General features: G+C 44.5%; 1 protein-coding gene across 2 annotated transcripts in view; it reads right to left on the bottom strand.

Annotated features, from left to right (window-relative positions):
• The window catches only part of Slc9b2 (solute carrier family 9 member B2), a 34,682-nt gene extending 9,875 nt beyond the window's left edge, over positions 1-24,807 (bottom strand). The window contains exons 1-10 of one of the 2 annotated variants that reach the window (XM_063282522.1): positions 24,590-24,807; positions 14,760-14,900; positions 13,565-13,745; positions 9,958-10,128; positions 8,522-8,664; positions 7,633-7,760; positions 6,048-6,223; positions 3,011-3,117; positions 2,207-2,356; positions 1,304-1,412 (exon numbers count right to left, since the gene is read on the bottom strand). In XM_063282522.1, the coding sequence (XP_063138592.1) occupies positions 1,304-1,412; positions 2,207-2,356; positions 3,011-3,117; positions 6,048-6,223; positions 7,633-7,760; positions 8,522-8,664; positions 9,958-10,128; positions 13,565-13,745; positions 14,760-14,849 (1,255 nt within the window). In that variant the 5' untranslated portion in view covers positions 14,850-14,900; positions 24,590-24,807. Of the gene's footprint in view, positions 1-1,303; positions 1,413-2,206; positions 2,357-3,010; positions 3,118-6,047; positions 6,224-7,632; positions 7,761-8,521; positions 8,665-9,957; positions 10,129-13,564; positions 13,746-14,759; positions 14,901-24,242; positions 24,251-24,589 lie in introns of those variants that run through there. The other variant, NM_001109385.2, reaches the window with a different exon arrangement.
• Positions 24,808-27,643: the final 2,836 nt, after the last annotated feature.

The raw sequence follows: 27,643 nt of genomic DNA, 5'->3' as shown, positions 1-27,643 counted from the left end.
AACGGAAATAATTTTATGGTTGGGATCACTACCACATGAGAAGTTGAAGCGTTAGAAAGGTTGACAACCACTGATTTAGCATGGCTGTATTAAATGATAGACAGGGAGACAAGAGAGATGGCTTTTTAAGAAATGTCACATTAGGGTCTGGAGAGATAGCTCCGTGGTTAAGAGCACTAACTGCTTTCCAGAGGTACCGAGTTCAAGTCCCAACAACCACATGGTGTCTAATAACCCTCTGTAATGGGATCCAATGCCCTCTTCTGGTGTGTCTGAAGACAGAGACAGTGTACTCATATACATACAATAAATGAATCTTAAAAAAATAAAAGAAATGTGACAGAAAGGTTTTAGATTCTAAAGAAAACAAAATTGTAGATAGCATATTAAAAAATAGACCAGAGGGTCAGGTAGATGGGGTTAAAGAGCTAGTCCCTAAAGGCTGATGTTCCAAATTCAATCCTTGGAACACACTTAAAAAGCTGGATACATTGGCCTGCATCTGTTACTCCAGCACTCCTCAGATGGGAGGCAGAGACACTTCTGGCCCAGAAGCTTCCGGCCAGCTTGCCTGAGACACGCAGCACAGCGGCAGCTATGGAAGACTCTGCTTCAACAAAGGCCGAAAGTGAGAATTGAGCCCAGAGCCTCCACATCTCCTTGATACATGGGTACACCGTGTTCACATGCAACATGCTGACACACAGGCATGCGGTGTACGGGTTCATCCATGTTCGCATGCAGACACACCAAATACCACATCTATCTACATTTCTTTGGGATAAATAAGAAAAAGGGGGAAGTCTTCACAATTCGGAGGGGGCAGGGAGAGGTGGCAAGGAACAGATTCCGGGTATGAGTGGAAGGCTACTGAGCTGTGAGGAGAGGACTGATGCTTGCAAAGTGAATAATTACAAGTGCAGTGCTGTCAGTCAAGACAATCTCAACGCGGTGCAGCCTGAATGCAGGATAAAGAACGAACAGCAAACATTTCCATCCCATGAGAACACATTAACAACTGCTACCTTTAAAATTCTAGTTCTTCATCAGAACAGGCTGGATGAACATCTTCACGTTGTGTGTGCATGAGCGTGTGTGTGTGTGTGTGTGTGTGTGCATGAGCGTGGTGTGTGTGTGTGGGGTGATTTATCACTTAGATTAGTAAGCATCATTCTTTAGGCGGAGACGTAGGTTAATCTTTACATAATTGTTGCGGTGGGGTAAACAAATGCCTCCTGAAGAGAATTCCGGAACAGGATTTGAAGGCAGAATCTTAGCACCAGAACCCCTGAGAAATTCTTACCAACCGTTTCTGCTCTGAGAGACGCAATGGATACCTCTGCTCCAATCAGGCCGAAAAGAAGAGGTTGGAAAACGTCCCAGGTAAGTGCAATGATCTTTTCCACCTCTGACTGAAAGAGAAGCAAAGCAAACTTCATCACTAAGCTATGATTGATTTGGGACAGGGATTTGAGATCTGTAAATGAGAAAGCAGAGGCAGCTGGATCCCCAGAGTTCAGTGGTCAGCCAGCGAACCTAGCCTAACGGGCGAGCTCCACGCTCTGAGGTGGGAAGGTTGGGAGCTCAAGAGCGGCCTGAACTACACAGGAGACTCGAAGCCATAATGGGATATGATACCCCACGTCCACAAAAGAAAAAAGGAGGGGGCTGGAGAGATGTTGCAGTGGTTGAGAGCACTTGGCTGCTCTTCCAGAGGTCCTGAGTTCAAGTCCCAGCAACCACGTGGTGGCTCACAACCACAATCAGATCTCTATGATCTGATGCCCTCTTCTGGTGGACCTGAAGCCATGGCACTCATACACCTAAACCGCGTGAATAAATAAGTCATTTAAAAAAAAACTAAAACAAAACGAAAAAATCAAGGCTAATAAGCTTAGGTTGCTTAAAGCTTTGTTACTCTGACCGCACAGTTGAGAAAAACGTGCACAATATAATTCAAACGAGCAACCCTCCGAAACAGCCAGGCGTGGTAGCACAGGCCGTTAATCCCAGTACTCCGAGGCATGGGGGCGGGGCGGGGGGGGGATTCCGTGAGTTTGAGGCCAGCCTGGTCTACAAAGCAACTTCAGCCAGGGCTATACAGAGAAAACCTGTTTCGAAAAGACCAAAAGCAAAAAAGCCGAAAGGAAAGAATTTTATCAAAAAAAAAATCGTCGCGCGCAGATGACGTTACAGTGAAGTTCACCTTCTTGTCAGTCCACCTCATGCCTGCTAGGAAAGCCATGACCAACGTGCACAGTCCTCCTGACCCCGGGAAGCTAAAAATTACACTGCTGAACACAGCTAGCACAGCAAAGCCCAGAACCAGGAAGGCTCGCTTCCACACGAGGTTGTCCTGGAAGAAAGAAACAATACAAGGTGCTTAGCTCAATTATTTCAAATAGCCGATTTCTAACAATTGATTATTCTATATCTAGGATGAAAATGAATGTTGTACACACAATACTTCCTTTATTTGGGTTTCCAGTGCCATTATCAATCTTCCGAAATTTCAAAATATATATTCATAAATATGCATATATAGAAACATTTTCATATCCACATTTTCGATCTTAGAAAAATTAAGAGAGAGGAGGGAAGTAAGCTTTTGCTTCCCATTACGAGGAACTTTGATATGTTTTACCATGTTAAAATAAGATGCTGGAAGCCTTATCTGTTTGACATTAGAATTTAAAGTATTTGACACTGAGCTGGACTCAGAAAGCCATAATAAATGTTGATTTAGCTGAAAACGACACAACCCTCCCCCCCAAACTTGCATATCCTATTATTTTGTATCTGATATTGTTCTGCATTGGAACTTGAAATGTAGAGATCTTATCAGATTAGCGTTAGGAGCTCGTGCACAGCACCAATAAAGTACTCAATGCTGTAAACCTGGGGACCGTTTTCTAAGTATGTCTTGCAGAGCCAGCTCTGAGGAAGGTGTTCTAGAAGGCTCTGCCATTGGCAATTAACGACATGATTTTTCTCATATTACTTCTTTTACCTGGTCCCTGCTGGGAAAGTACTGGATAAAAAACCCAAGAAGAGATCCAGTCGCCACACCAATTACCACCTCCAAGATGCCTCTGAAGATGTTAAAAACTGTAGACCCTGCAAACACATGGGAAGAAAAACTCCAGTCGGGACCCTAAATCCATAAATTCACCGGCTTCAGTCTAACATCAAGCTAAATCACATAACCACATGGAAGGGAATTCTTACAGACATTTCTTATGCCCTGTGGTTTTAAAAATTATTTTGTGTATGGGTGTTTCGCCTGCATGTATTATCTGTGTACCACATAATGCAGTACCCAAGGAGGCCAGAAGAGGGCGTCAGACCTGGTGCTGGAGTGTGGGGACATGTCCTGTGGGTGCTGGGGAAATCGAGGGTCTACTGGAAGAGCTGCCAGTGTTCTTAACCGTTGAGCTGTTTCTCCAGCCCCGTACTCTCCACATTTTTAATATAGACATGACTTTATTATCTGCTTCTAGCCAGATACGGTGGAGCACACCTTTATTCCCAGCACTCAGGAGCTCCGGAGAGGTAGGAGAATCTCTGAGTTCCAGGCCAAGCCTGGTCTATGAGGAGGTTCTAGGACAGCCAGGGGTAGACAGAGAGAAAAACTCTGTCTCAAAGACAAAATAAACCAACAGCTTCCATCTCTTAAGAAGAGGAAGCACATCGCTGGACAAAACTTTCAAAACCAGCACAAGGTAACCTTGATGCTTTCCGCAGGCTTATTTAACAATAGTTTTCTCAAGCCTGCCAAGTTATGAAAGACATAATCCACCACTCACAGCAGGCCTGCTCTTCTGTGCTATATGAAGAGCGGATAAGAGGGATGGAACTGGCTTCTGTGTTATCTGAACAGAGGAGAGGAGGGACCGAACTGGTTGAGTTTTCAAGTTACAAGCACCGAATTTACAGCTCAGAGAAACGTAAGAGTCTAAGAAAATAAACCGTCTGCCCAATTCTTTATTGTAAAAACAATGAGCCTGAAACAAATTATTTGTTAAACTTCCCTAAAAAGGATTTTGCTTTGTGTGTGATTTAATCCCTTTGGGATATCGCAATGCAAAGGGCCATAGAAACTGTTTCCCACCATAGCAAGCAGGGCTCAGGAAATTTAATCAAGTCTTTGTTAAGACATCCTTCAGAAAATTGTTAAAATTGTTCTTCATCTAAAGCCATTTTTCTTTTCTGTTTATTTTATAAGTATGGGTATTTTGTCTGCATACCACATGTGTGCCTGCCAGAAGAGGGTGTCCTGCAGTTACAGATGGTTCTGCGCACCAAGCAAGTGCTGGGAATTGAAACTGGGTCCTCGGGCTGGAGAGATGGCTCAGTGGTTAAGAGCACTGACTACTCTTTCAAAGGTCCTGAGTTCAAATCTCAGCAACTACGTGGTGGCTCACAACCAACTGTAATGGAATCTGATGCTCTCTTCTGGGGTGTGTCTGAAGACAGCTACAGTGTACTCATAAATAATAAATAAATTAATTAATTAATTAATAAAAAAAAGAAACTGGGTCCTCTGCAAGAACAGCAAGTGCTCTTAACCCCAAATCCATCTCTCCAGCTCAAAAAGCCACTTTTTCAACTGTCTTGAGACAAAAGCTCACTGTGCTTTCTTATTGCTGCAATGAGCACTTCTCTAAAACCAAATCCCGACACATAATTTTACTTGGCAAAGACAGCTTTCTGGAAGGCTAATGGTGCACATGTCAAAAGCGCCCTAGTGGATGTGCGGGGTTTTGGGGGAGCAGGTCATTTGCCTCACAGGAGCAAGGTCCTAGGCCTATCTCAGCTCTATCAACTAAAAACAAAACAAAAGCCCATCTGGGATAATAGCATGATGCTCAAGCTATTTCAAGAAAGAAAGTGCTACATGCCGGGAGCGGTGGCACACACCTTTAGCCTCAGTCCTTGAAGGCAGAGGCAAGTGGATCTCTGAGTTCCAGGGTAGCCCTGTGGACAGAGGCAAGTTCCATGACGGCAAGGGCTATACAAAGAAACCCTATCTCAACCTCCCTTACTCCCCAAAAAATGTACTTTAGAATGTAACTAATATGTTTCAGTTTCCTGGATGGTAAAATGTTGTTTAAAACAAACAAAATTCTTGGGCTCGTACGTAAAAATTCTATGAGGAAATCTAGTCAGGTTCAAATTCAAAACGTCTGACAACAGGCCTTAGGGGCAGGCAGAGGTGACACAGCAAAGTCAGCCAGGAGGATGCACAAGCTGTAGAAAGCTCAAAGGGACTCCTCTAAGAATTCCTGTCAGCCTCTTGATCTTTCTTTTTTGCCTCCTCTGTGACCCTAAGGCAAACCCTGTTGCCTTGAAGCCATGGTTCTTAGTCATGGCTACACTAGTTTACATCCCCAAGGGTGCTCATTTAATTAGTCTAAGGTAATGGCTACATCAAAAATAAATAAATAAATAAAGCTCCCTGGGTAATGCTACTCTACAGCTAAGGCAAGCAGTGGAAATATAAACTGCTTAGAGTCGTGTAGTAGAGTTAAACTGAAGGTGATTACCGGTTAGGTCTTCACAGGGAATCAGAACACTCATTAGTTATAGAACAAGAAAGTGCCATTGTGAAACCAGGACTTACAGAAGACTAACTTACAAGGGAATGAGCAAAGCTCGAGACAGGAGAACAGAAAACGCTCCGACTTTAGGATCCCACCCAGCCTTCGTCTCACCTGGACTGCTGTCTCTCCTGTGTGCTACTACAAAACCTCCTCACCCTTTGTGCGGTGCGGTTTCTACACTTAAACGCCCCTAGGCCGATCCGAGAAGAACTCCCCTCCCTGCCCTGTATCCTCCTACAGTCCTGTCCTTCACCTATAAGGGCAAAGACAGGGATAAGCAGCTTCCGTTTTGTAATGGCTCTGGGGAGGGATCCAGCATCCCCCCGCCCCACGCTCGTATCCTCCCTCCCACGCATTCCCCCCCTCCCCACGCATTGCCTTAGGTAATCATTCTGCAGTTTAAACACCGTAAGAGAATAGCCTGCTCTGGTCAGCTGAGACTACCTGTGGAAAAGGCCACACCCAAGCACGTGTTGAAGCCGGTGATGGCCAGGATGTCATCGAAGCTGCCAGCAGCCATGAGTAAAGTTGGGATTCCCTTTTCGACACCATAGCCTCCTTCCTGCAAAAGGAGCATTGAAGGCACCACAACAGCAGGAGACACAGCACCTACGACAAAACTAAGCAGCCGGATGTCAGACGCTGTGGCCTAGCTAAGCTCGAAACTCCTAACAGTGGCTCCGTTTTTCTATACTTTTACAGGTTAGGTTAGACTTTGGATGACTGCGGTCTCTTAAACAACCCAGAAACACCGAAGCAGAAACGCACAGGCAGAAAGTTCTATAGCACGCTGCCTTTTGAAGTATATCCACAAACGGTCTGTTTTGCAGTGACCTGCGGTAGAATATGTGAATCATGAGAAATATTGAGTTAGCACTGAAGTTAGGCCCCAGTAGGTGCTTTATATGGTCTGGAGAGATGGCTCAGCGGTTAAGAGCACTGACTGTTCTTCCAGAGGTCCTGAGTTCAATTCCCAGCAATTAAATGATGGCTTACAACCATCTGTAATGGGATCCGATGCCCTCTTCCTGTGGGTCTGAAGATAGCTGCACTGTGCTCATACAAATAAAAAAAAATAAATAAATCTTTAAAAAGATATATAAATACATATATGTATGTACATGCACATTCATATATGTGAATTACCACGAGCATCTCAACTGCAACAGGGCTTCAGTTGGGTCTTGAGATGTGACATAAGACAACAGATCTGAAGGAGGAGGCTCTGAGTGACATGAGACAACGGATCTGAAGGAGGAGGCTCTGAGGACGTGGGCAGTGAGCTAGTAGGAGCAACCAGGTAACACTGGGAAGAGTTATGCTGTTATACCGACTATGCTCTCAACTCCCCACTTCAAGACCTTCACACACAGGAACTCATTTCACTACGACCGTGACACTATGAAATAGACACAAGTAAGGAAATGGAGGCATGGAGAGACTGGCTAACTGGAAATCATGGGGAAGGAGCTGGAATCTAGGTAGTGGCCCCGAGCCCTCCTTCTGACAGGTAAGAATATCTTCCTGTCCACCACATATAAATAGTAAATTCTTGTTATATACTTTTAACATATGCACGTCTCATAGCCCCCACGCACTGGACATGAAAACGGGACACTGGAAGGGATGTGTAGGAGAACCACCAAATCACAATGTCTGCTGAGGAGCACCGAGCTTCGAGCTCTTCTGAAGGCTCTGGGGTGGGATCCACCATCTAACGCCCAGGCCTGGGGATCAGGCATCAGGCATAGAGAAAAACAAAACAACAACAGCAAACCCCATGGCTTCCTTGGAAGTTTAGTTTACTGTAACCACTGCAAAAATTAGCTACAGAGACACAAACTCTCTCTTACAGCTAAACTGTTTAGATGGCGCAGAAGCGCGGATGATGTATTTCATGGTGCTGGTGCTTTAAAACGGTGCTATTTTACACTCTCTTAAATGGAATCAGGAAGTTCCAAATGTCGTTTGATATTTTCAGATGAAAAGAATTGGAAAAAAAAAAAAGAAAAGAAAAGAAAAGAATTACCCCAGGATGAACCCCCATTGCCATGGCAACCCCATCAGGAAGTGTGAGAGAAGGGCAGACGCACAGGCCTCCACGATGCAGGGACCCATGGCCAGTCGCACACACACACCCTTCAGCTTCTTCAGGGCCTGAAAAACAAGAGCGGTCACACTGATATGGTCCCCGATGACACTGGACACTATGACCTCCGGCACCTTCTCAGACCATGCTTGGCCGTCATGGGTTCTTCAGCTTTACTCAGGCTTTTTGTATTCTTCGTGTCTGAGAGACAGTGTGCCCAGGTATCCCGCAGTACAGAACTATGGCTCCTCTCTTTAGGGGTTGCTATTTAAGAAGGCACGAGATAAAGTCGGTGGCCTCAGTTCATGAAACTGGTGAGTGTTGGGTCCTAGTTTACAGTCACGAGGCTGACTTCAGAGTATGCGCTTCTGACCTACAAACTGTCTGACCATTCATTTGACTTGTGGCGCATGGCCCCGAATGAGGCCAAATGAAAATTGTCTCCAAAGAACCATTCATGCATTCAAAGGTATACATGAGGTAAAAAGCATGTTCAAAAGCACACTTAAGACTCATTCTGTTTGCCTTAAGGTAAGTAGTTCCTTGAGTCAATATAGTTAGCCCTGCATGCATGTACAGGGCTTGACACACTTTGTCTCCTCATAGTCATCACCTCTAATTATGATTTTATCTGTGTTTTCCCCTCCACGGTGACATGGGTGAGAGCATCTGGACTCCCACAGTGGCCCTGCCTGGAATAATTCCTCCCCTTCCTGAGACTGTCGAGTGCATTCTCCACATTCATTTCCTGAAGCTTAATCATTATAAATACTTGTAATATGGGAAGAACATGTTTGGTATTCGATCATTAGAAACTCATGCTCCATACCTTTGAATCCAGACCGAGGCCAGCACGAACCAGAATGACAGAAAGGGCTATGCTTCTCAAAGATGACGACCACTTGTGCTGGATGCGGACATTATCACTGATGACTGGGACGTTCCTCAAGAGAAACCCAGCTAGCAGCATGCCTTGAATGGATCAGACAGGAATGGTTAAGGTTTGAAATAGGAAATACTTTTTTTTAAAAGCACTTTATATGTGACAGAGACTACAATGTAGACAGGACTCACTTTGTCTTTGGATGAAATAAGGTTAAATTCTTAATTTAAGAAGCACATATAGTAAAAGGATCAATGTAATACTTTATGCATAAAATGATTAGGATAGTAATATTGTCTGGATAACTGAATATAAAGGGGACATACAAAGTTATAGCATTTAGAGGGAATGATAATCAAATCCTCAATAAGACAACGCTTTAATCCAATTTCAGTTCAGTTGTCCCTGAGTACAAACACCTCCTAGAGTTATTTGCAATGTCAGATTCCCTGAGCCATCAATAAAAAATAGCTACTGACATGGATTCTGTATTTACCGTCACAGAAGACAATTTAGTAAGATACTTGTAACACACTTTGCAAAGGTTCAGAAGATAATTATGGTAAACAGACAGTACCCTGCCACGTCAGAGGGTGCCTCTTCCTTTGTTCACAGTTCACTGACTGCCTTCATTATTTTATACAAGATGAGGAACATAAAATCAGTTGAAGATGACTGTGACTTCCTTATACAATGGACAAATATTAGGAACTACAGTATGGCAACAAGCTTTCAGCCCCCAGAGGAACAAGACTAATAATAGCAACTGATGAAACAGAAAAGACAGGTGTACAAGGCATCCGGGAGGGGAGGGGGTAAATGGCTTAGGCAAGTGTAATGTTTCTGGTTCAGAAAGTGGTTACATAGAAGGCATGAGAAGTTTCATATCCTAGCTGTGGATAGTTCAGTGTAACTAAACCTGGGTCAAAACTTAGGCCACAAGTACATATGAAGGGAAAGATTCCTCTGTCAGAGAACTTGAAGCCTCTATTTTCCATGCTTTCTGTGATACCCTTTTCATACTTCGTCTCCATAAGTACCACACCTCACACTGATAAACTCTTTTACTAAAGTTAGGATACTGTATAAAAATAGAGACAAGCCAGGAGATAGTGGTTCATGCCTTTAATCCCGCACATGGAAGGCAGAGGCAGGTAGATCTCTGTGAGTTTGAGGCTAGCCTGGTCTACAGAGCAAGTTCCAGGACAGCCAGGTCAACACAGAGCAATCCTGTCTCAAAAAAAAAAAAATCAACAAAACACAACAAAAGTTTCCCTTCATCTCCAGGACAGCAAATACTGAAATATTTTATTCCTTTATTTCCCAGACTAGTCTTTAAAACTCATTAGCTCTGAGGAAATCAAGAAGCATTTAATACTTACCAAGAAGAGGAGGCAGAGGAGGCAACGTTGGAAACTTAATGAGTCCAAAAAGTTTACCTCCGGTGATGGAGCAATAGAAGAGGATTATAATTCCAAACAGATTTCCTCCAGGAAGACATTCAGGGCCCGTAATTGACCAAACCACGGCCCATAGGAGAACAACCATGGTACCTAAAACCCACCAACAATGAAAAGAGTAAAAATAAATAAATACACACACAAAAAAACCAAAACGCCTGGAAAACTACATTTTATATGCAAGCTTTGATGTATTCTGAAATTATATTTAAATAAAGATAAATCCATATACAAATGTTTATAACCATAAGTTATAAAGGACACAAGGAATGTGAACAAGTAAATGATTACCAAACAGGTTAAGAACCAGGGAAGCAGGTCAGCCATGGTGGCACATGCCTTTAATCATAGCATTCTGGAGGCAGAGCAGGCAGAACTCTGTGAGTTCGAAGCCGGCCTGGTCTGTAAAGTGAGTTAATATTACAGAGAACAAACACTGTCTGTGTCCTCTTAGCAGAAATCTGAGAATATTTGAACTCCAGTTATACTTCCATATTTAGTTCTGCCTTGAATTAAATATTAACCACCACTTCTTTTAGAGTCAATGTTTGCTTAGAATTATCTAACTTAAAAAAAAATAAAACGCAGTCTATGCATGTGTTATCACAGTGAGAAAGTTAATTAACACAGCGACCAAACCCAATGCCTCCTTTTCCAAAACCTCAAAAACACTTTCCTCAGAGACGTAAGCCACTGTTACAATGAAATGTCCAAGGCATTTTCAGTGTTTTCCAGGAGAGTATACAAGCTATGATGTCTGTAAGAATGTCTTACAGAATGGAAGACACAGCTTTCCAGCTGCTTAGTATGACTTCGTTAGAGCATTAGCTGAACTTTTTAATTATTCCCCAAGTAGACAGTTGAGAGGTTTTCTTTATCCAGGCTAAGACCTCTCTGAAGAGTTCCCTCTCCTTTCATTCCCTACACCGAAATACGAGTGTGAATGGTGTTTATGTGTGCATTGTAAGGTATGCCTAGATCAAGTTTAAATTACCGATTTGTCACTTCTGACTTTGGGAGACGGAACTTTCACGTAACAATTGCTTCTTACGGGGAGCTTGCTTGTGTTAAAAAGATGCAGGAGTGGATTACGGAACGAAGCCATCCACCTCAGAAGGAGAACCAGAGGAGAGCAGTGAGCGCATGCTTGTCTACCAGGAGCCCTCATTTTCCAGGAATGTCCTGAAGAGCTCTGTTTTAAAATGAGGTCTCGGTCCGTTAAGATAGCTCAGTAGGTAAGTGCTGATGTCAATAGGACAATGTACCTGTAGCCCCAGTGCTCATAGGTGGACATAGGTGGGGATCCCAGAGCAAGCTGGCTAGCTAGACCAGGCGAATCAATGACGGAGTGCATTCAGAGCGTGCGTTCTTGATATGGGCACGGACATATCACAGACCAATGCCTCAGAACCATGGAGTGGCAAAGCCTTCTTCCCAGCCAAGTGCAAAGGCTGACAGTCTAGCTTTCTGCCACGGATGGTCACCGCCTAAAGATCGCTCCCCTAGAGACTGATCCCACTGAGGTTTGCTAACCCCGTCTCCTCATTCAGCTGTGTACGATATCCCTGATGCCCTGTGTGTCTGTGTGTAATAATCCCTCTTCCATGTGCAGCTGCACATAACAGACACACCGAGCCTCCCATGAGCCGCAGCTTCTCCATCGGAGAGCCCAGTCCACCTGATCCCAGCTTTTCATCCTCTTCCCTCCCTCCCCTCATCCCACCCCCACCCAGAGAGGTCAATCCTGGTCAGGGTTCCAGGACCCAAGGTATTCAAGGAGTGTTGCGCCCAGCCTCACATATGTAGAACATGATAGAAGAAGACTTAACATCCACCTCTGGCTTCCATACACACATGCACCCTCATGCATGGGAACATACCCACATGCACATACAGGAGCATACAGTGCCACAAAATCCTTTTTTAAAAAGATAAAAGTAGGGGTTGGGGATTTAGCTCAGTGGTAGAGTGTTTGCCTAGCAAGCGCAAGGCCCTCGGTTCGGTCCCCAGCTCCGAAAAAAAGAAAAGAAAAAAAAAAGATAAAAGTAAAAACGAGACCTCAAATCACATTATTCGTTTTGACACATTCCTCAGGCAAAAGGTATATGTTTTTATTATAAATGTTTTAACTAGCTAGGTGTCATATTTTTGGTGGTAAAAGTTAAAAAAATAATATAGAGGGAAGAGAAAGTATCAAATGATGAATGGCCTCTCAGCTAGTTCGTGTACTGAAGCCTGGTTTTCTGTGTTCCTAATAGTTTAAATTTTTTTCCACACTGATTCAGAATCTCACTTTCCCAACGAAAACATGCACCACCTAAAGTATAACATATCATATTTTTTTTTCATTGTCCTGGATGAAAATGAGGAAAAGTTCTGTGAGAGCTCCCTTCTGAAGTGCAGCTCTAAAAAGACTGAGCTCAGGCTGGGTGGGCGCAGACCTGCAGTGCCAGCTTTGGAGAGGCTGAGGCAGGAGGACCATGTCCTGACCTACAGAGACAAGAGACACAAAGCAAAGCAACAATGACGACAACAACAACAACAGCAGCAACAACAACAGCAACAACAACCAGACACACAAATCAACGTCAAGTGGACTGGAAATTGAGAATTGAGCCTTGGTTTTCAGGAAAAGATGGACAGAAAGTTGTAAGTATACTGAAATCATGTTTTCATTCTCAACAGCTTCCAAAATTGTCTAAAAATGTGCCTTCTAGACAATTTGCAACCCCTCCTTTCTTGTATTGCACAGCTAACCTACACTACCCTCAGCATGCGTGCCCACACACAATCGTACACACACCCTCTTCCTTTGTGAGCAAAAAGTCCTATCCCTGATGGTGAACATCCATACAGTCACTGAGTTTCTCACACATTTTAGGTTACTGCCATACACTAAAAGACAAATTTGTCTAAACTGAAACAGTGTCCAACAAAAGTCAGGATAAATCCTTCTCCCTCACCCAAATCCTCAAAGTCTACAAAGAAATGGGTGATTTACCCACTTAGGTTTTTTTTTTTTTTTTCTTTCTCCCCGGAGCTGAGGACCGAAACCCAGGCTCTACCACTGAGCTAAACCCCCAACCGCAAAATGGGTGATTTGCAAACCAAGACTCTTGTTCAGCACCAGTCACACTGCTTCTGCTCTAATGACGCCAACACTTACATAACGCTTCTCTGGTAATGAGACATTTACCAACAGTTTCTTACTGGAGCCTCACTTACGGTGATTGTGTTAAATTATCCAGAGACAGAAGCTCTCTCATCTCTGCTCTTTTGCCTCAAGAAAGTACTGGCTCAAATGTGACTGCAGACACCTATGAAGCCACAGTTTGAGAGTGGGAGCTTTTTACCTCCACCCCGAGTGACTGCACCGAGCAGAGCCACAACCAGGTCAACTGCTCTGCCCAGCCGTTTTAACTTAAGACCAGCAAATTTCTTGTTGTCTTTTTAACCGCGTGGCTTCGGAAACTCTCACTGTGACATCCTCTCTGATCGTTTTCTGAGTTCATCCCCGCCGTACACACACCATTAGTTATCACTCCGGCCAGCCGGCCGTGTGGAGGGCAGGCCAGGAATCGCCTTGGACTCTGCAGGCTTCTGGGTTCCGCTAGTGAGTCCTGGGGCTTTTTCTCCCCGCCGGTCAGCAGGTTACTGTCTTCCGTCGGTTCATTTCCATCTGGACTTTTGAGGTTCGTGACTCTCTCCTCCTGTATGCAAAACAAAATTTTAAATCTTCAAAACTTTATTTTCACTTGTCCTTTTGCTATCGGCTTATCAAATATTAAATCGAATATCAAATATCAAATCAAATTGCCTTTGTTAGGATCAAGGATAACAACTTATAAACACACAACTTTATTGCTGGCAAGTCACCTAGTACTTGGAAGAAACATTGAAGAATATTTAACCATAAATCCCTGTGTTTAAACTTTTAAACCCTCATGTCACGTAAACATAAAGTTACATGGTTCAATACCAGGCCCCAAAATTGGTACAGTTAGGACATGATTCAAGATGATGGCAAGCAAATGTATCAAAGGGATTTAAGAAAGGGGAGGAGGGAAGGAGAGAGAGGGAAATAATGCAAGGAAGGTAAGCACACAAAAATCCTACGAAATGTGGTTGTCAACCACGCTCTCACAACCCTTTGGGGGGGGGGGCGAGGCGTAACTATCTTTTCACAGAGGTCGTGTACTATCATCAGAAAACACAGATACTTACATTACAACTCTTAACAGTAGCAACATTACAGTTATGAGGTGGCAACAAAAATAATTCTATGGTTGGGATAGAATGAGGAACTGTATTAAAGGGTCTCGGCATGAGGAAGGTTGAGAAGCACTGCTCTAGGGCTTAAGCCAAGAACGCAAAGCACAATGTCTACCAGCTTCCCAGCTAAGCTCCTTGGTGGCTGGTCTTACCTGAGGTTGGCAAAAGAGCCTACAAGATTATCTACCCTGACCTATATCAGCATGGGGGTTAAGCATGAGGAGGGTTTTTCTCTCCTCTTTTGGAGGCAGGGTCTCACCAGGTAACTGGGCTGGCTGCACTCTCACGATTTTTCTGCATCTCTGTTGGGAGAGCTGGTATTTCAGGACTGTGTCACCTGGCCCTTCCAGGAGGATTGTGAGTTACCTCACTCTGATTCTCTCAGTTTGGAAACTGTAGTCCTGTGCTTGAGGAAACAGCGGGGACTTCCTGCCTTTGACTGGAGACTTTACCTGCAGTTCGTGATGTCGAGAAGCCGCGTGAGTGGTTCCCAGGGGTGGCTTTGAATACTGACATTCAACTGTCTGATCTTCATCCTCCATATCTTACAACTTCGAAGATTCGAAGTCCAGAGAGGAGGAGCCAGGTCTGGTCTGAAGGGAACACAGCACAGACAGAGCACATTTGAAGACTGTTGGAAGTAGATGAGTAAATTCACTTTTCTTTCCTTAGGACCCGGAAGGCGGACCCACAGTGAGCGAGACGGCTCTCGCCTTTCCGGTGCTGACCCGTTTTAGAGCACAGCATATTACCTTCATTCTTATCTGGTTTTTGGCCGCTCTTGAAATAAACCCTTGTTGGCCTATCACATCCTAATTCCTTTCCCATCATTCTTTGAGGGTAAGGTTTTGAAACGCACACAGAACTCTATCACTGCTAGATTGCCCTAGCTAATGGGCCGACTCCACAAGCAAGGCTGACCTCTCAGGTAAGTTTCCAGTGTTGACACCAGAGCTGAGTCACCAGAGGAAACCTCTTCAGATCCCATTATTTTCTGAGAGAAGAGAGTCACTTACTCCTGCCTTGTCTACATTTCTGTATCGTGACTGCTGCAGTAAGATTTTCCCATGGGGAACTTTGAGTACACTTAGAAAAGAATCTGTACAAAAAAAAAAAAAAGGGAAAAAGGGGTTGGGGATTTAGCTCAGTGGTACAGCGCTTGCCTAGGAAGCGCAAGGCCCTGGGTTCGGTCCCCAGCTCCGAAAAAAAAGAACCAAAAAAAAAAAAAAAAAAAAAAAGAAAAAAAAAGAAAAGAATCTGTGCAATTTTAAGCTTTGGAGAGAAGAAAATTATATGGTTTGCCTTGGTGGTAATAGCTTTCTTGGATATATTCTGCGATTTTTTTTTTGTTTGTTTGATAACTTAATTCCGCTCGCCACAATTTGAGATCATTTTCTGCTTTTGTGGTTTTTCAGAGCAGGTGAGGAGGCACCTGGGGATCTTTTACAGCAGTTTTCAAATATTTCTAAGTCAGAATTACAGCCTCGAATGAAACAAAATCCTTAAATTGAACAAATGGAACAGATGACAGTGGGGCCTGCAAGATAATACTTGTCCTTCTCCAGAGTCAAGGGAGGTGCCGTTGAGAAAGTCTCTGTACGTGTACTGCCCCTAACATCAGGTGTTTATTAAACAAGCCTTCCATTCGTCAGCTTAATTTTAAAAACCAATCTAAATGCTTAAAATTACTTCATGCACTGTTTAAATGGACAGGACGGAGCTATAAAGTTGCAAACGTCAAGTAAAACATGCTTCCTTCTATGAATTCAATACTGCTAAAAGAGCTCTACACAGGCAGAGACTAGTCAGTCACTTTCCTTACTTTTCAGATTCTGTTTTAAATTATGGTATGTGTGTCTGTCTGTACACATTAGTGTACAAACCCACGGAGGTCAGAAGAGGACATTGGATCCCACAGAGTTAGAGTTGTGGACAGTTGTGAGCCACCAGGTATGGGTGCTGGGAACCTTAGCTACGCCTCTACTGATGTGAACACCATGACCAAGACATCTTATAGAGGAAAGCGTTTCATTGGAAACTTGACTACAGTTTCAGAGTACGAGGTCATGATGTGGGGGTGGGGGTGGCAACAGGCAGGCAGGCATGGTGCTGGAGCAGTAGATGACAGCTCCCAGCACATCCATAAGTTTCAGACAGGGAACTCTCTGGTCCCAGCAACCCGGTAAAATCAAGACTCAAAAAGCTTTTAATTTAGCAATCAGATTCATATGTTAAATTCTCAGCCCACAATACGTCCACACAATAAACTCACAACCAATTGATAAAGATATAAACTGCCCACATAGATAAGATAAATTGACCTATAGAAATCCGTCCCTTAAGAAATATTCATAACTACCTGTGGCCATTTAAGGCCACGTGGATCTGGGTGGTCCTTCTTGGTTCTTTTTCTCTTCTTCCTCTTCCTCCCCCACCTTGCAAAAACTTTGTCCCCGCCTTACTTTTTACTATCCAATTACAGGCCTCGCCTTAACTTGTGCCTCCCTCCCTTGCATATAGACATTAACCTACAACGGCATACTTGGAACTAAGAATTTGTTTTGACAAAATAAATATAAACTTGTTTTGACTTAAAGAATGCTATTGTAACAGGAGAAAAATATTTGCACCGTGAACAACCTAATATGTTTTTGACTGAACAAAACAGAAAAATATTTAGGTGAAAATGAGCAAAATACCCCAAAGCTGAACACATGATGAGCCTGATGAACCATGCACTGAAACACACAAAGAATTTAAGAACTCAAACTAGACAATGGCCCCTCGGGATTGCACTGCAGTGCTCCAGATACACCGTATCTCAAGCCTCTGTTCTGGTTCCCATCAACAAAAAACTTTGAGAATGGAGTTGGCGTGGTTTTGGCTTCCCTGGCTTCCTATACATCGGCCTGTCAGTGCTAGGTGCTGGCAGATCCCCTCAACTGGATTTTCAACAGTGCCATCATCCTGCCTGCCACAGTTGAAGGACTTCAGTGCACACATGGATGGAGCCTGCATGCTCTGGAAGTGTTCTAACCAGTGGAGCCTTGTAACAGTTCTCTGCTCAACCAACTGCTCCTCTCTTGTAGGTATAGTGCTTTTGGATACCCTGTAAAGGTTATCTGTGTATTGTTCAAGTGCTGATTTCTCTGCTCTCCTATCTTGTTTCAATCAAAACACCACATTTTAATGCTTAGGTCAAAAATCTCCTATCTCAAGTTTGTGTAAATACTTCTTACCATTTATTCTCTGCCTTGTCAATAAAAGCTGATCACCCAATAAATGGCTGGGCAGAAGAGAAAATAGGGGCAGAAATTTCTGCCAGTCAGGAGAGAGGAGGTTGGAGCAGGAACATGAGGCAGGGGGTCTGCAGGTACATCTGCTGTGGGGAGGAAGAAGAAGTTCTGAAGAGTTCACCTGGACAATGGAAGCCCTGATTGTAAGCATTGGGAGGTGGCATGGGAGGATGCTATATTAGCACAGACAGTTAAGGAGGATCAGTCAGTGAACTGCCCAGATATTGAGGTGTAGCTTGAGATAATACATTTTTGTTTCTCTGTGTGGTTATTGGGGATTAGACACCAGATTAATTTACAGTTTGCATTCATATTAAAAATTAATTTTATCCCTTCTTGGCGAGATGCTTTTTGACATGACTGCCATGACCTTTATATTAGCATGACATCATAAGGAATGTTTGTGTGAATAAACTAGGCTTTTCTGAAAGGCAATCGGTGTCCATCCTAATAGCTCAGTGTGTCACAGCCAGCCATGCTCTCTGCAGTTGCTTTCCTTGTTGTGCCAAAACATCCAACATAAACAGCGTGAAGGAGGAAGGATTTATCTGAGCTCATGGCTTCAGAGGTGTCATGCTGCTTGAACGGCAGAGTCCAGGTCTCCTATAGCAACTGGGAGGAGAGGGAGGGTCGGGCAAACGGGAAAACAGAGTGAAAGGTGAGTGTGTGTGCAGGAGAATACAGCGTGCGTGCACGCGCGCGCGCACACACACACACACACACACACACACACACACACACACGAGAGAGAGAGAGAGAGAGAGAGAGAGAGAGAGGGAGGATGAGGAATACACAGGAATTGGCCACACTGAGATAGAGCTTGTAAGGCTGCGTCCCAATCACCTGCGTCCTGAAAGCACCCCGTGTCACCTTTTTTAAGTACCTCTTGATGCCATAATTTTATGACCCCATCAAGCGACCAGGCAGCTTATTAGGTTAGCTATTTTCTACTCTCCTAGGTAGTTCTCAATCCAATAGTTGGCAATCAAGATTAACCATTACATTTCTTACCTGTGATACCAATAGGCCAATGTTTAATGGGGGAAATCTTCTTGAGAATTTATAGATACTGCTTGATAACATTTGCAATATGATAATAAAAGGCACCTATTTTTCCAAAGTTCACCTTTTGGAACTTAAACCAAAAGGGATATCAGTAAATGGTATAGATTCCTAGGATGGGATTACGTCACTTTTCGAAGTGATCCATTCTCTTGAATAGAATGGTGCTCTTTAAAAGAGGTTGAGGGGGCAGGCACCGTGGTGGTACACTCCTTGCCTGCTTGTTTGTTTGTTTATTTGTTTGTGACAGAGCTTCTCTGTGTAGCCCCAGCCCTCCTAGAACTTGCTCTATACAGCAGGCTGGTCTCCAACTCTGACATGCCTACTTCTGCTTCCTGAAGGCTCTGACTAAAGACATACCCCCCACACCCAGCTAAAACACACCTTCAGTCCCAGCAGGAGGCAGAGGCCAGTAGATCTCTGTGGCTTTAAGACCAGCCTGATCTACACAGAGAGTTCCAGGACATCCAGGGTTATATAGACCTGTCTCAAGTGTGTGTGTGTTTGGGGGGGTGGTGCACTCAGTGTGAGTGTGTGTGTGTGTGTGTGTGTGTGTGTGTGTGTGTAGAAAAAGAGGCTGAAGGAACAGCTCTTGTCATTCCCTTCTGCAATGTCAGGTAGCGTTGCCCCTCCATCCTTTTTTTTTTTTTTTTTTTTCGGAGCTGGGGATCGAACCCAGGGCCTTGCGCTTCCTAGGTAAGCGCTCTACCACTGAGCTAAATCCCCAGCCCATGCCCCTCCATCCTTACAGCAGATTCTGTATGAGGATGCAGCAAGAAGGTGCCAGCTTGTAAACTGAGAGCAAGCTCCCACCAGACACCAAATCTCTTTGAACCAGGACTAGAACTGTGAGGAACAAATACCTACCATTATACTAATAAATGAACCAGCTCGTAGAGTTTGTTACAGCAGCCTGAAAGGACAGACTGTTGGGATGGGGCGTATCCATTCATGACCACTGCTGCTCCTTAAGGATCCTACAATGAATGTCCTACACTTGGTGGTCACCCATTCAAGTGCTGAGACAGGAGGTTCTCAGACTCAGATATCTGTTTTGTTTGTTTTGAGGAAGCTCAAGTTAGCTGGCACTTCGTTCAGTATCCTCTTGCCTGACCTTCCTCAGCATGCCAACATGCCAGGCTCCCATATGAAGTTTCTATGTGGAACAAATATTCTACAACCGCGTTCTGCTGATCAACCCAATTTAATGTTCACATCTCCAGAGGTTCCCTACTCAGCAATGAGGAATTCAGGCCAGGACACAGAGGAGGCTAAAACTCCTCTGAAATGGCTAGGAATGCTTCCCTTTGTGCGAATGGTCTTCTCTAAGAATTCTAGGTGTGTCACTCACAGGAGGCCAAGCTAACAAAGGGAAGTGCTACACTATTTGATTTATTGTTCTGGTGATTTTGTGGACTTAATAATGTAAAACACTGAGATATAAAATATAAGAAAATGGGGCTGGAGAGATGGCTCAGTGGTTAAGAGCACTGACTGCTCTTCCTGAGGTCCTGAGTTCAAATCCCAGCAACCACATGGTGGCTTACAACCATCTGTCATGGGGTCCGATGCCCTCTTCTGGTATGTCTGAAGACAGCTACAGTGTACTCATAATATATAATAAATAAATAAAATATTTAAATATATATAAGAAAATGATAGCAAAGGAAGGGGGGATCTGATTCTTGCTACCCTCTATTCTATCTTCCTTCCAAAGGCAACATTTTTAATTATTTAAATTTAACATATGTACCAATATATGGTATAAATGTGGCTTACTGCATATTTAAAAGCCACTTGATCAAATGTGACAGTGGATCTCTTGCTTAGTTCTAGCGATAGAGTCAGGATTAGTCTGAATCGGTGTCTATGACATCACTCTTTTTCAGATTTTGGTTTAGGGCTATGAAGGGTTCAAGCCAGTGATACATATATTTCTTTTTAGTAAAAGGAAAGAAAGGAGGAAAAGCTTAAAAGTTGGTCTTTAAGCGCCTATTGTGTGGGGGGAAGCTTTAGTTGATGAAGGTTCCATGTGTCTTGGAACCTTAGCAGCCAGCCTTCACTCAGTCATGGAGAAAAAGTCAAGACTATAGAACCATAGAGAGCCCACATCCTAGAACCCTGAGAGCACTGAGCTACTGAAAAACCTAGGCCACTACCCCTCTTCTGCCAGAAAGGGAAATAAAATAACAGTTTTCAAGGGTGTTTTGATAAAAAGTAACTAAATCCTGCTACTACAGCCAAGCCATTTTGGAAACTACAACAGGTTCATTTGCCTCAGAGCCAGCTCTGAGAATTTCAGGTGAGAAGCCATGTCAAAACACTTTTGGTCAACATCTGCGAAAGCTTCATCACGCATTGTAAAATCTCGATAGAGAATCCGTGGTCAAAACACCAGGGGAGTCATGAGATGCCGGACTCAAACCCTGGAAGATGATGCCATATGTAAAAGGAACCAGAACAGAGCATTTCAGACAAAGAATCGCAGGAGTAAGGATTACGTGTGAACACTTGTGATAGGAATTCTATGTGCTATATTAACTAGGATATAGCAAGGTGTAAAATGTGAGCACTCTGGGGAAATGACCTCTAGCCCTAACCCCACATTCCTGTATAACAAAAATAAATAAATAAATAAATAAATAAATAAATAAATAAATAAATAACCAAAGCCCAATCGGAGTTTAGGTTCAGATGGTTCTAGGGTCCATGAACAGTTCAGAAACCACTTCAGGCATTTTTAAGCAGAAAGATATACTAAAAAGGGAGTTAGATAATCCTAAGGTTTTTGAAGTGCTAGAAACTCAGGGTCTAGGCTGGGTCCTCAAGGATGAACTCCAGAACACTAAGAACTGACCATTAAATGTTCTATTTTTGCCACAGGCAAGAGTTTCCACAGAGCGTGTGAAATTCAAGAACATGTATTATATCTGCGATTAAAGATGCTGGGATCTGGCTGTCCTTTGCATAGGACAAGAATGTCTCTGTAGTGGTTTGAATGAACTCTGGAGGCTCAAACATTTGCATACCTGGTCTCCAGTTAGTAGAACCCCGTAGGAAGGATTAGGAGGCGTGGCCTTGTTGGAGAAGGCAGGTCACTAAGGCCTGTATTTGAGGTTTCAAAAGCACAAGTCATTGCCAGTGTGCTCTGTCCCTTGGGGTATTTCGTGAGAGTTCTCAGCTACTGTCCCAGCACCTGACCCCCTGTGGCTGCTGTGCTCCCTGTCATGATGATTAATTGATTTTAACCCTCTGAAATTGTAAGTGCGCCACAAACCTCTTCGTTCTAGGAGATTCCTTGGTCATGGTGTCTTATCACAGCAATAGAAGAGTAACCAAGACAGTGTTCGACTACCTCCCTCAGCTAAGTGTTGAAATAGTGTTTCATTCACTATGTGGCCCAGACTGGCCTCAAGCTCTCATTGCACTGCCTCAGTCTCCTGGAGAGTGGGATTACAGGCCTGCTCCACCGTGAGTACCCCACTCACCTCCCACTCTCACACCCCCAACTGCCTCCTGTCAACCACAAGAGAGGGGACTTAATACTGAAAAACCGAGTCTGCAAGTCTCAGTGGATCAGGGCCCCCAGCACCAGCACCCTTGGAACTTCAGGCATATCATCTGCTTGCTAAACTCTAGATGTGTGCCCAAACTCAGCCACAGGAAAATCTATGGACAAGAATAAGTGCAAGAAGTTAATGAGTGTAAGTTTCCACATTCACACGGAAACTTCACATGTACGCCCCAGGCCCCAGGCCCAGGCCATTATCACTAACACCTTTGGCTTATTCTCCTTCTCCTCCTCCCCTCCTCCTCCTCCTCCTCCTCCTCCTCCTCCTCCTCCTCCTCCTCCTCCTCCTCCTCCTCCTCTTCCTCCTCCTCCCCCTCCCTCTCCTCCTCTTCCTCCTCCCCCTCCCTCTCCTCCTCTTCCTCCTCCTCTTCTTTTGACGTGGTCTCACTGTATAGCTCTGGCTCTTCTGGAATTCACTCTGTAGGCCAGGCTGGCCTCAAACTCACAGAGATCCACCTGCTTCTGCCTCCTTACTGCTGGGATTTAAGGTTCGAGCCACTACATCTGGCTCATCTGGCGCTTTCTTTCTTCCTTTCTTTTCTTTTTAAATATTTATTCATGATATAAATATATGAATATATATTATTATTCATGATATGTATGTGTGTGTGTGTGTGCGCGCGCGTGCGCGCGCGCTCTCTGTCTTCACACACAACAGAAGAAAGCATTAGATCCCATCAGAGGTGGTCGTGAGCCCCTGAGTGGTTGCAGAGACTTGAACTCAGGGCCCCTAACCGCTGAGCCATCTCTCCAGCTCTCTTTCTGGCTCATTCTTAATTCCTCCTGTGGGGATCCCAAAAGTGCTGAGAAGAGAATTGAAGGGGTTGTAACCTTAAAGACTTTTTATGTCAGAAAGCATATAACACGTCCTAGTCAGTGGGCTGGTGAGTTTTTTTGTTTTTTTGTTTTTTTGGTTTTTTTTTTTTTGTCAACTTGACATAAACTAGAGTCATCTAGAAAGAAGAAATCTAAATTGAGAAAATGCCTCCATCAGATTGGTATGCAGACAAGCGCGTGGGACTTTTTTTAACCAATGACTGTTGCGGGTGGGGGGGCAGCCCACCGTGGGCAGGGCCAGGCGGCTGTGGTCCTGGAGCCTATAAAAAAGGCAAACCAGGGAGCCATAAGGAGCAAACCAGTAAGCAGCATTCCTCCACAGCGTCTATTTAGGTCCTGGCTTGAGATTGTCTACCACAAATTCCCTTCATGATAGACTGGGAGCCTGTGATATGAAATAAATCTTTCCTCCCCAGGTAGCGTGTGGTCCCGGCGTGGAGCACAGCAACAGAGGTCTGTCACTTTGCCACATCCCCCAGAGCAGTGTGCCTGCTCCGACCTAACGTCTTGTCCCAGGCTCGCTCTGATCCCAGAGCTGCATTCTGAACGCCTGTAAGGCGGAAACGGCGTGCAATTCACTTTTGTATCTCCTGTGCCTGCTTAGCTCAGGGAAGACATGCTCAGTGTCTGCTGAACATTCAAACCTTTCATTCAGAAATGAATCGGTAATCCGGCGCCCATGAGAGGATCATGCCAGCATCTGCTAAGGGGCGGGGTCCCCTCAGAGGAGTGGGTCTTTTAGGGAAAACCGAGTAGACCTGTGCCAGGCACCTCCTCCACGATGGCAAGCTTCTTGCCATCAATGTTTTGGTGAAATGAATCTCACCAGAATCTGGAGCAAGAGCGAGACAAGCTGATGCCTGGCAAGTAAAAGAGCAGACATCATGCTGTCCAGTGTCTAGACCGAAGATTCTCAGCACCCTGAGGGGCTACCCAGCCCAAAAATAGAGCTAAAACAAAAGCAAGAAAAAACGCCGCTGAACTACCTATAATTCTATAATTGTCACACACACACACACACACACACACACACACACACACACACGCACGCACGCACGCACACACACACACACACACACACGCACGCACCCGCGCACACACCGCGCGCGTGTGCACACACACCCCCGCACCAGCTATGGCTCGTGGGTTGTTTGCTCGGTGCTACTCACATCTTTCCTGACAGTCTCCCGCACAGGCCACTCGGCTTCCGTTGAGTGGGAACCGAGCCCGGGTCTACCGAGGCGTGCTAGGATGGGGAGGCGCTGTGGCTGGGGGGCTGCGGAAAACCGGGAGGTCCAGCGGCGCAGGGCGGGGCGGGGCGGGGCAGGGCGGGGCAGGGCGGGGCACACTCTCCAGGTTCAAGGCTCTGCTCATTCAGCCAGAGGGAGACCCTGGCCCATGCGCCCCAGCTTCCCGCAGCCTCTGGCGGGCCTCCCCCCTAGGAGCTTCAGGCTTGCTCACTGTTCCTAAATTCTGTAATCCCACGCCAACTCCAGGACTCTCAGTGTCTTCTCACCGGCCTTGCAGAGGCAGGATTCTTTCCTTCAGGTGACAAATGGCGGAGTGAAACCTTGGAGCAGCCTCAGTCACTGTGAGCCTCTTCTGTTGTTTTACTGTAACGGTCCCTCCCATCAGACTTCCAGTTTGGTGTCTTTCTTTCCTGCCTCCCTCCCAACCCCCGTTTAAATGGGAGTTGGACTTCGTTAGGAGATTTTAACATAGATTTTAAATACTAGGGGTAAGGAGACGAAATGCTTCCGGCAGAAAGACGCGTCCAAGTCCAAGTAGGGGTTTATGGGCATCTCAAAGGAGAGTTGCTCTTATCCCTTCCCTGGTTTCACTCTTTGAGCCAGTGCTAAGTTCAGTCTTGGATTTCAGGCATGCAAGTGTACTAGGCAAACTTCTATCCCAAACAAAAATCCTCCGAATGAACCTAGGCTCTAGCCAGTACCCTTTCTCAGAGGAAATAAAATAATTTTCTAAAACAAACTCATTTTCTTTCTTTCTTTTTTTTTTTTGTACAAACTCATTTTCTAAAACTTGCAAAAATTTCCATTCTCATTGGCTTCCTCTTCCTGCAGGACTAAGACATATTTTCCGTTTTTTCCTCCATTGGTCATATGATGTTCATTTGATATGTCTTGATTTTATTGGCATGAGTAGAAAACATTGAACTTTTTGGCTGGGTTCATTCTGGTTTCATCACTTACAATGTCTGAGCTCTGACAGAAGTAACTGAACGTCTCTTGCTGATGGAATCTATGCTGTACAGTTCACTGTGTTTAAATGAGTTCGTTTGTTTTTGAACGAGTTATGTGTCCTGCTCACGACATACATGAATTTCTACTCCTTAATTCTCTAGCCAGCTGGAGTGTTGCAAACGTGGCTCGAGCAGGTCTTACCCTTCTCCCCATCCCCTCTGCCCTGCTAAAATCCGTCAGATTCCATTCCCAAAGCTAGTCACCAGGTCTATTCCCTTATTTGGCCATTTCCTCCTAAGGCTGACTACCAAGGTCCAGCTATTCAAGTATTGAGGTCCAGCAATCAAACACCCCCTTTGATCATGTAATTAACATGCCCAATTAAAATTAAACACTTCACCCTAACATGCAGTTTCCCCTGTACCTTGTGCCATTTTCCTATGGGCCACGTATCTCTCCTCTCTATCCAGAGGCAGTCCTTTGTCCTCTCTCCCTTGTCCTTTATCTCCTGTCTTTGTGTCTTATTCCCTGCCCTCTGTCCCTCTGGGGCAAATAAATCTTTGTGCTGAGAACTTGGTCTTAGAGATCCTGAGCAGATACTTTTCCTAATAACGTCAGTGTTCCATTCATACACTAGATAAGAAGTTACAGCATTTTGATCATAATACGAAAAAACAACAACAAATAAACCCAAACACAAAAAACCAAACAAACAAAAGTCAAGGCATTTAGCCCAAATCCCTAATTTCATAAAGTGAAGAACTAGCCAGGCCTGGTAGCACAGGCTATATTCCACCTCAGTACCTCAGCACTCCTGAGGCAGGGGAAGGGTGATATAAAGCTATCTGTGAGAGGCTGACTTCCGTAAACAACGACCAGACAACTAAAGAAGAACCAGGGCAAGTTGGGTGGCTGGGTCAGTGGAATCCCTGCTCCTGGAATCCCTGACCAGAGCCCTAACATTACCTTATCATTGGAGTCTTTGGCAAAGCCATCCCAAGCACCCTTTGTTGTGAATTTCGACTCATATTCATCAACTGCACCCTTTTCAAAATGGAGTTAGCCTTTCACTGTGAACCCTACAATTATCCTGGCTAATGTGCCTGAGAAAGTCTCTCTGAGAAAAGGCAAAGTAAGGAGCTGGTTTCAATATGGCCTTTTGAGGTCACGACAAAACAGCTTACACACACAACCTTAAAGCTGAAAGAAACCACGTGTAAAAAAGAATGCTACAGGGTTATCATTTATAAATTCACATGAGCTTCTTCTAGAATAATTTGTTTAAATTTCACTTGTCTCAGAGCCTGATAGAGCTGTCTCCTGAGAGGCTCTGCCAGAGCCTGACAAATACAGAGGCAGATGGATGCCCATTGAACTGAGCACTGGGACACCAATGGAGGTGTTAGAGAAAGGACTGAAGGAGCTGAAGGTGTTTGCAACCTCATAAGAACAGCAATATCAACCATCCAGACACCCAAGAGCTCCCAGGGACTAAACCACCATCCCAAGAGAACACATGGAGGGACCTATGGCTCCAGCTGCATATGTAGCAGAGGATGGGCCTTGTAGGGCATCAATGGGAGGAGAGGCTCTTGGTCCTGTGAAGGGTTGATGCCCCAGTGTAGGGAATGTCAGTGTGGGGAGGTGGGAGGGAGTAGGTGGGTGGGTGAGGAAGTACCCTCATAGAAGCGGGGGTCGGGTAGGGGGGATGGGATATCAGGTTTCTGGAGGAGAAACCGGGAAAGGGGATAACATTTAAAATGTAAATAAAAAATATCCAATAAAAGAAAAACTTTTCACTTGTCTCCTGTTACTGACTTGCTTATATTTATGCAGAGCCTATTTTCTTCTTTTTCTTTTTTTAAAGACTTATGTATTTATTTCATGTATGTGGGTACACTGTAGCCGTCTTCAGACACACCAGAAGAGGGCATCAGACCCCATTACAGATGATTGTGAGCCACCATGTGGTTGCTGGGATTTGAACTCAGGACCTCTGGAAGAGCAGTCAGTGCTCCTAACCACTGAGACATTTCTCCAGCCGCAGAGCCCATTTTCAAATTCATGTGCTCTTAACTTGTTATCCTGGAAACCAGTGAACAACGTCTCTGAATTTAATCTACAGAAATCCTCTCAAATTGACCGTATTGCACGTTAATTATACATCCTTAATTCCATCTTCGATATAATTGCTGACTTAAGCAATGTCTAGACAAAGAAAGTAGCACTTGATACGTGGTAAACACTTGGCCATTTTTCTTTACGTAACAAGACGAAATGTAGTTACAAGGCTAAATTCTCCTGTTGTGACATCAAAGACAGCTCATCTTTATCTGTGGTGTGTATTTATGCTTGTGTAAAGATCTCGT

This window comes from Rattus norvegicus, chromosome 2, assembly GCF_036323735.1.
Source record: "Rattus norvegicus strain BN/NHsdMcwi chromosome 2, GRCr8, whole genome shotgun sequence".
Lineage (NCBI taxonomy): Eukaryota > Metazoa > Chordata > Mammalia > Rodentia > Muridae > Rattus > Rattus norvegicus.
The sequence above is the reverse complement of the archived record's forward strand: the minus strand, read 5'-3'. Positions and strand labels throughout refer to the sequence as shown.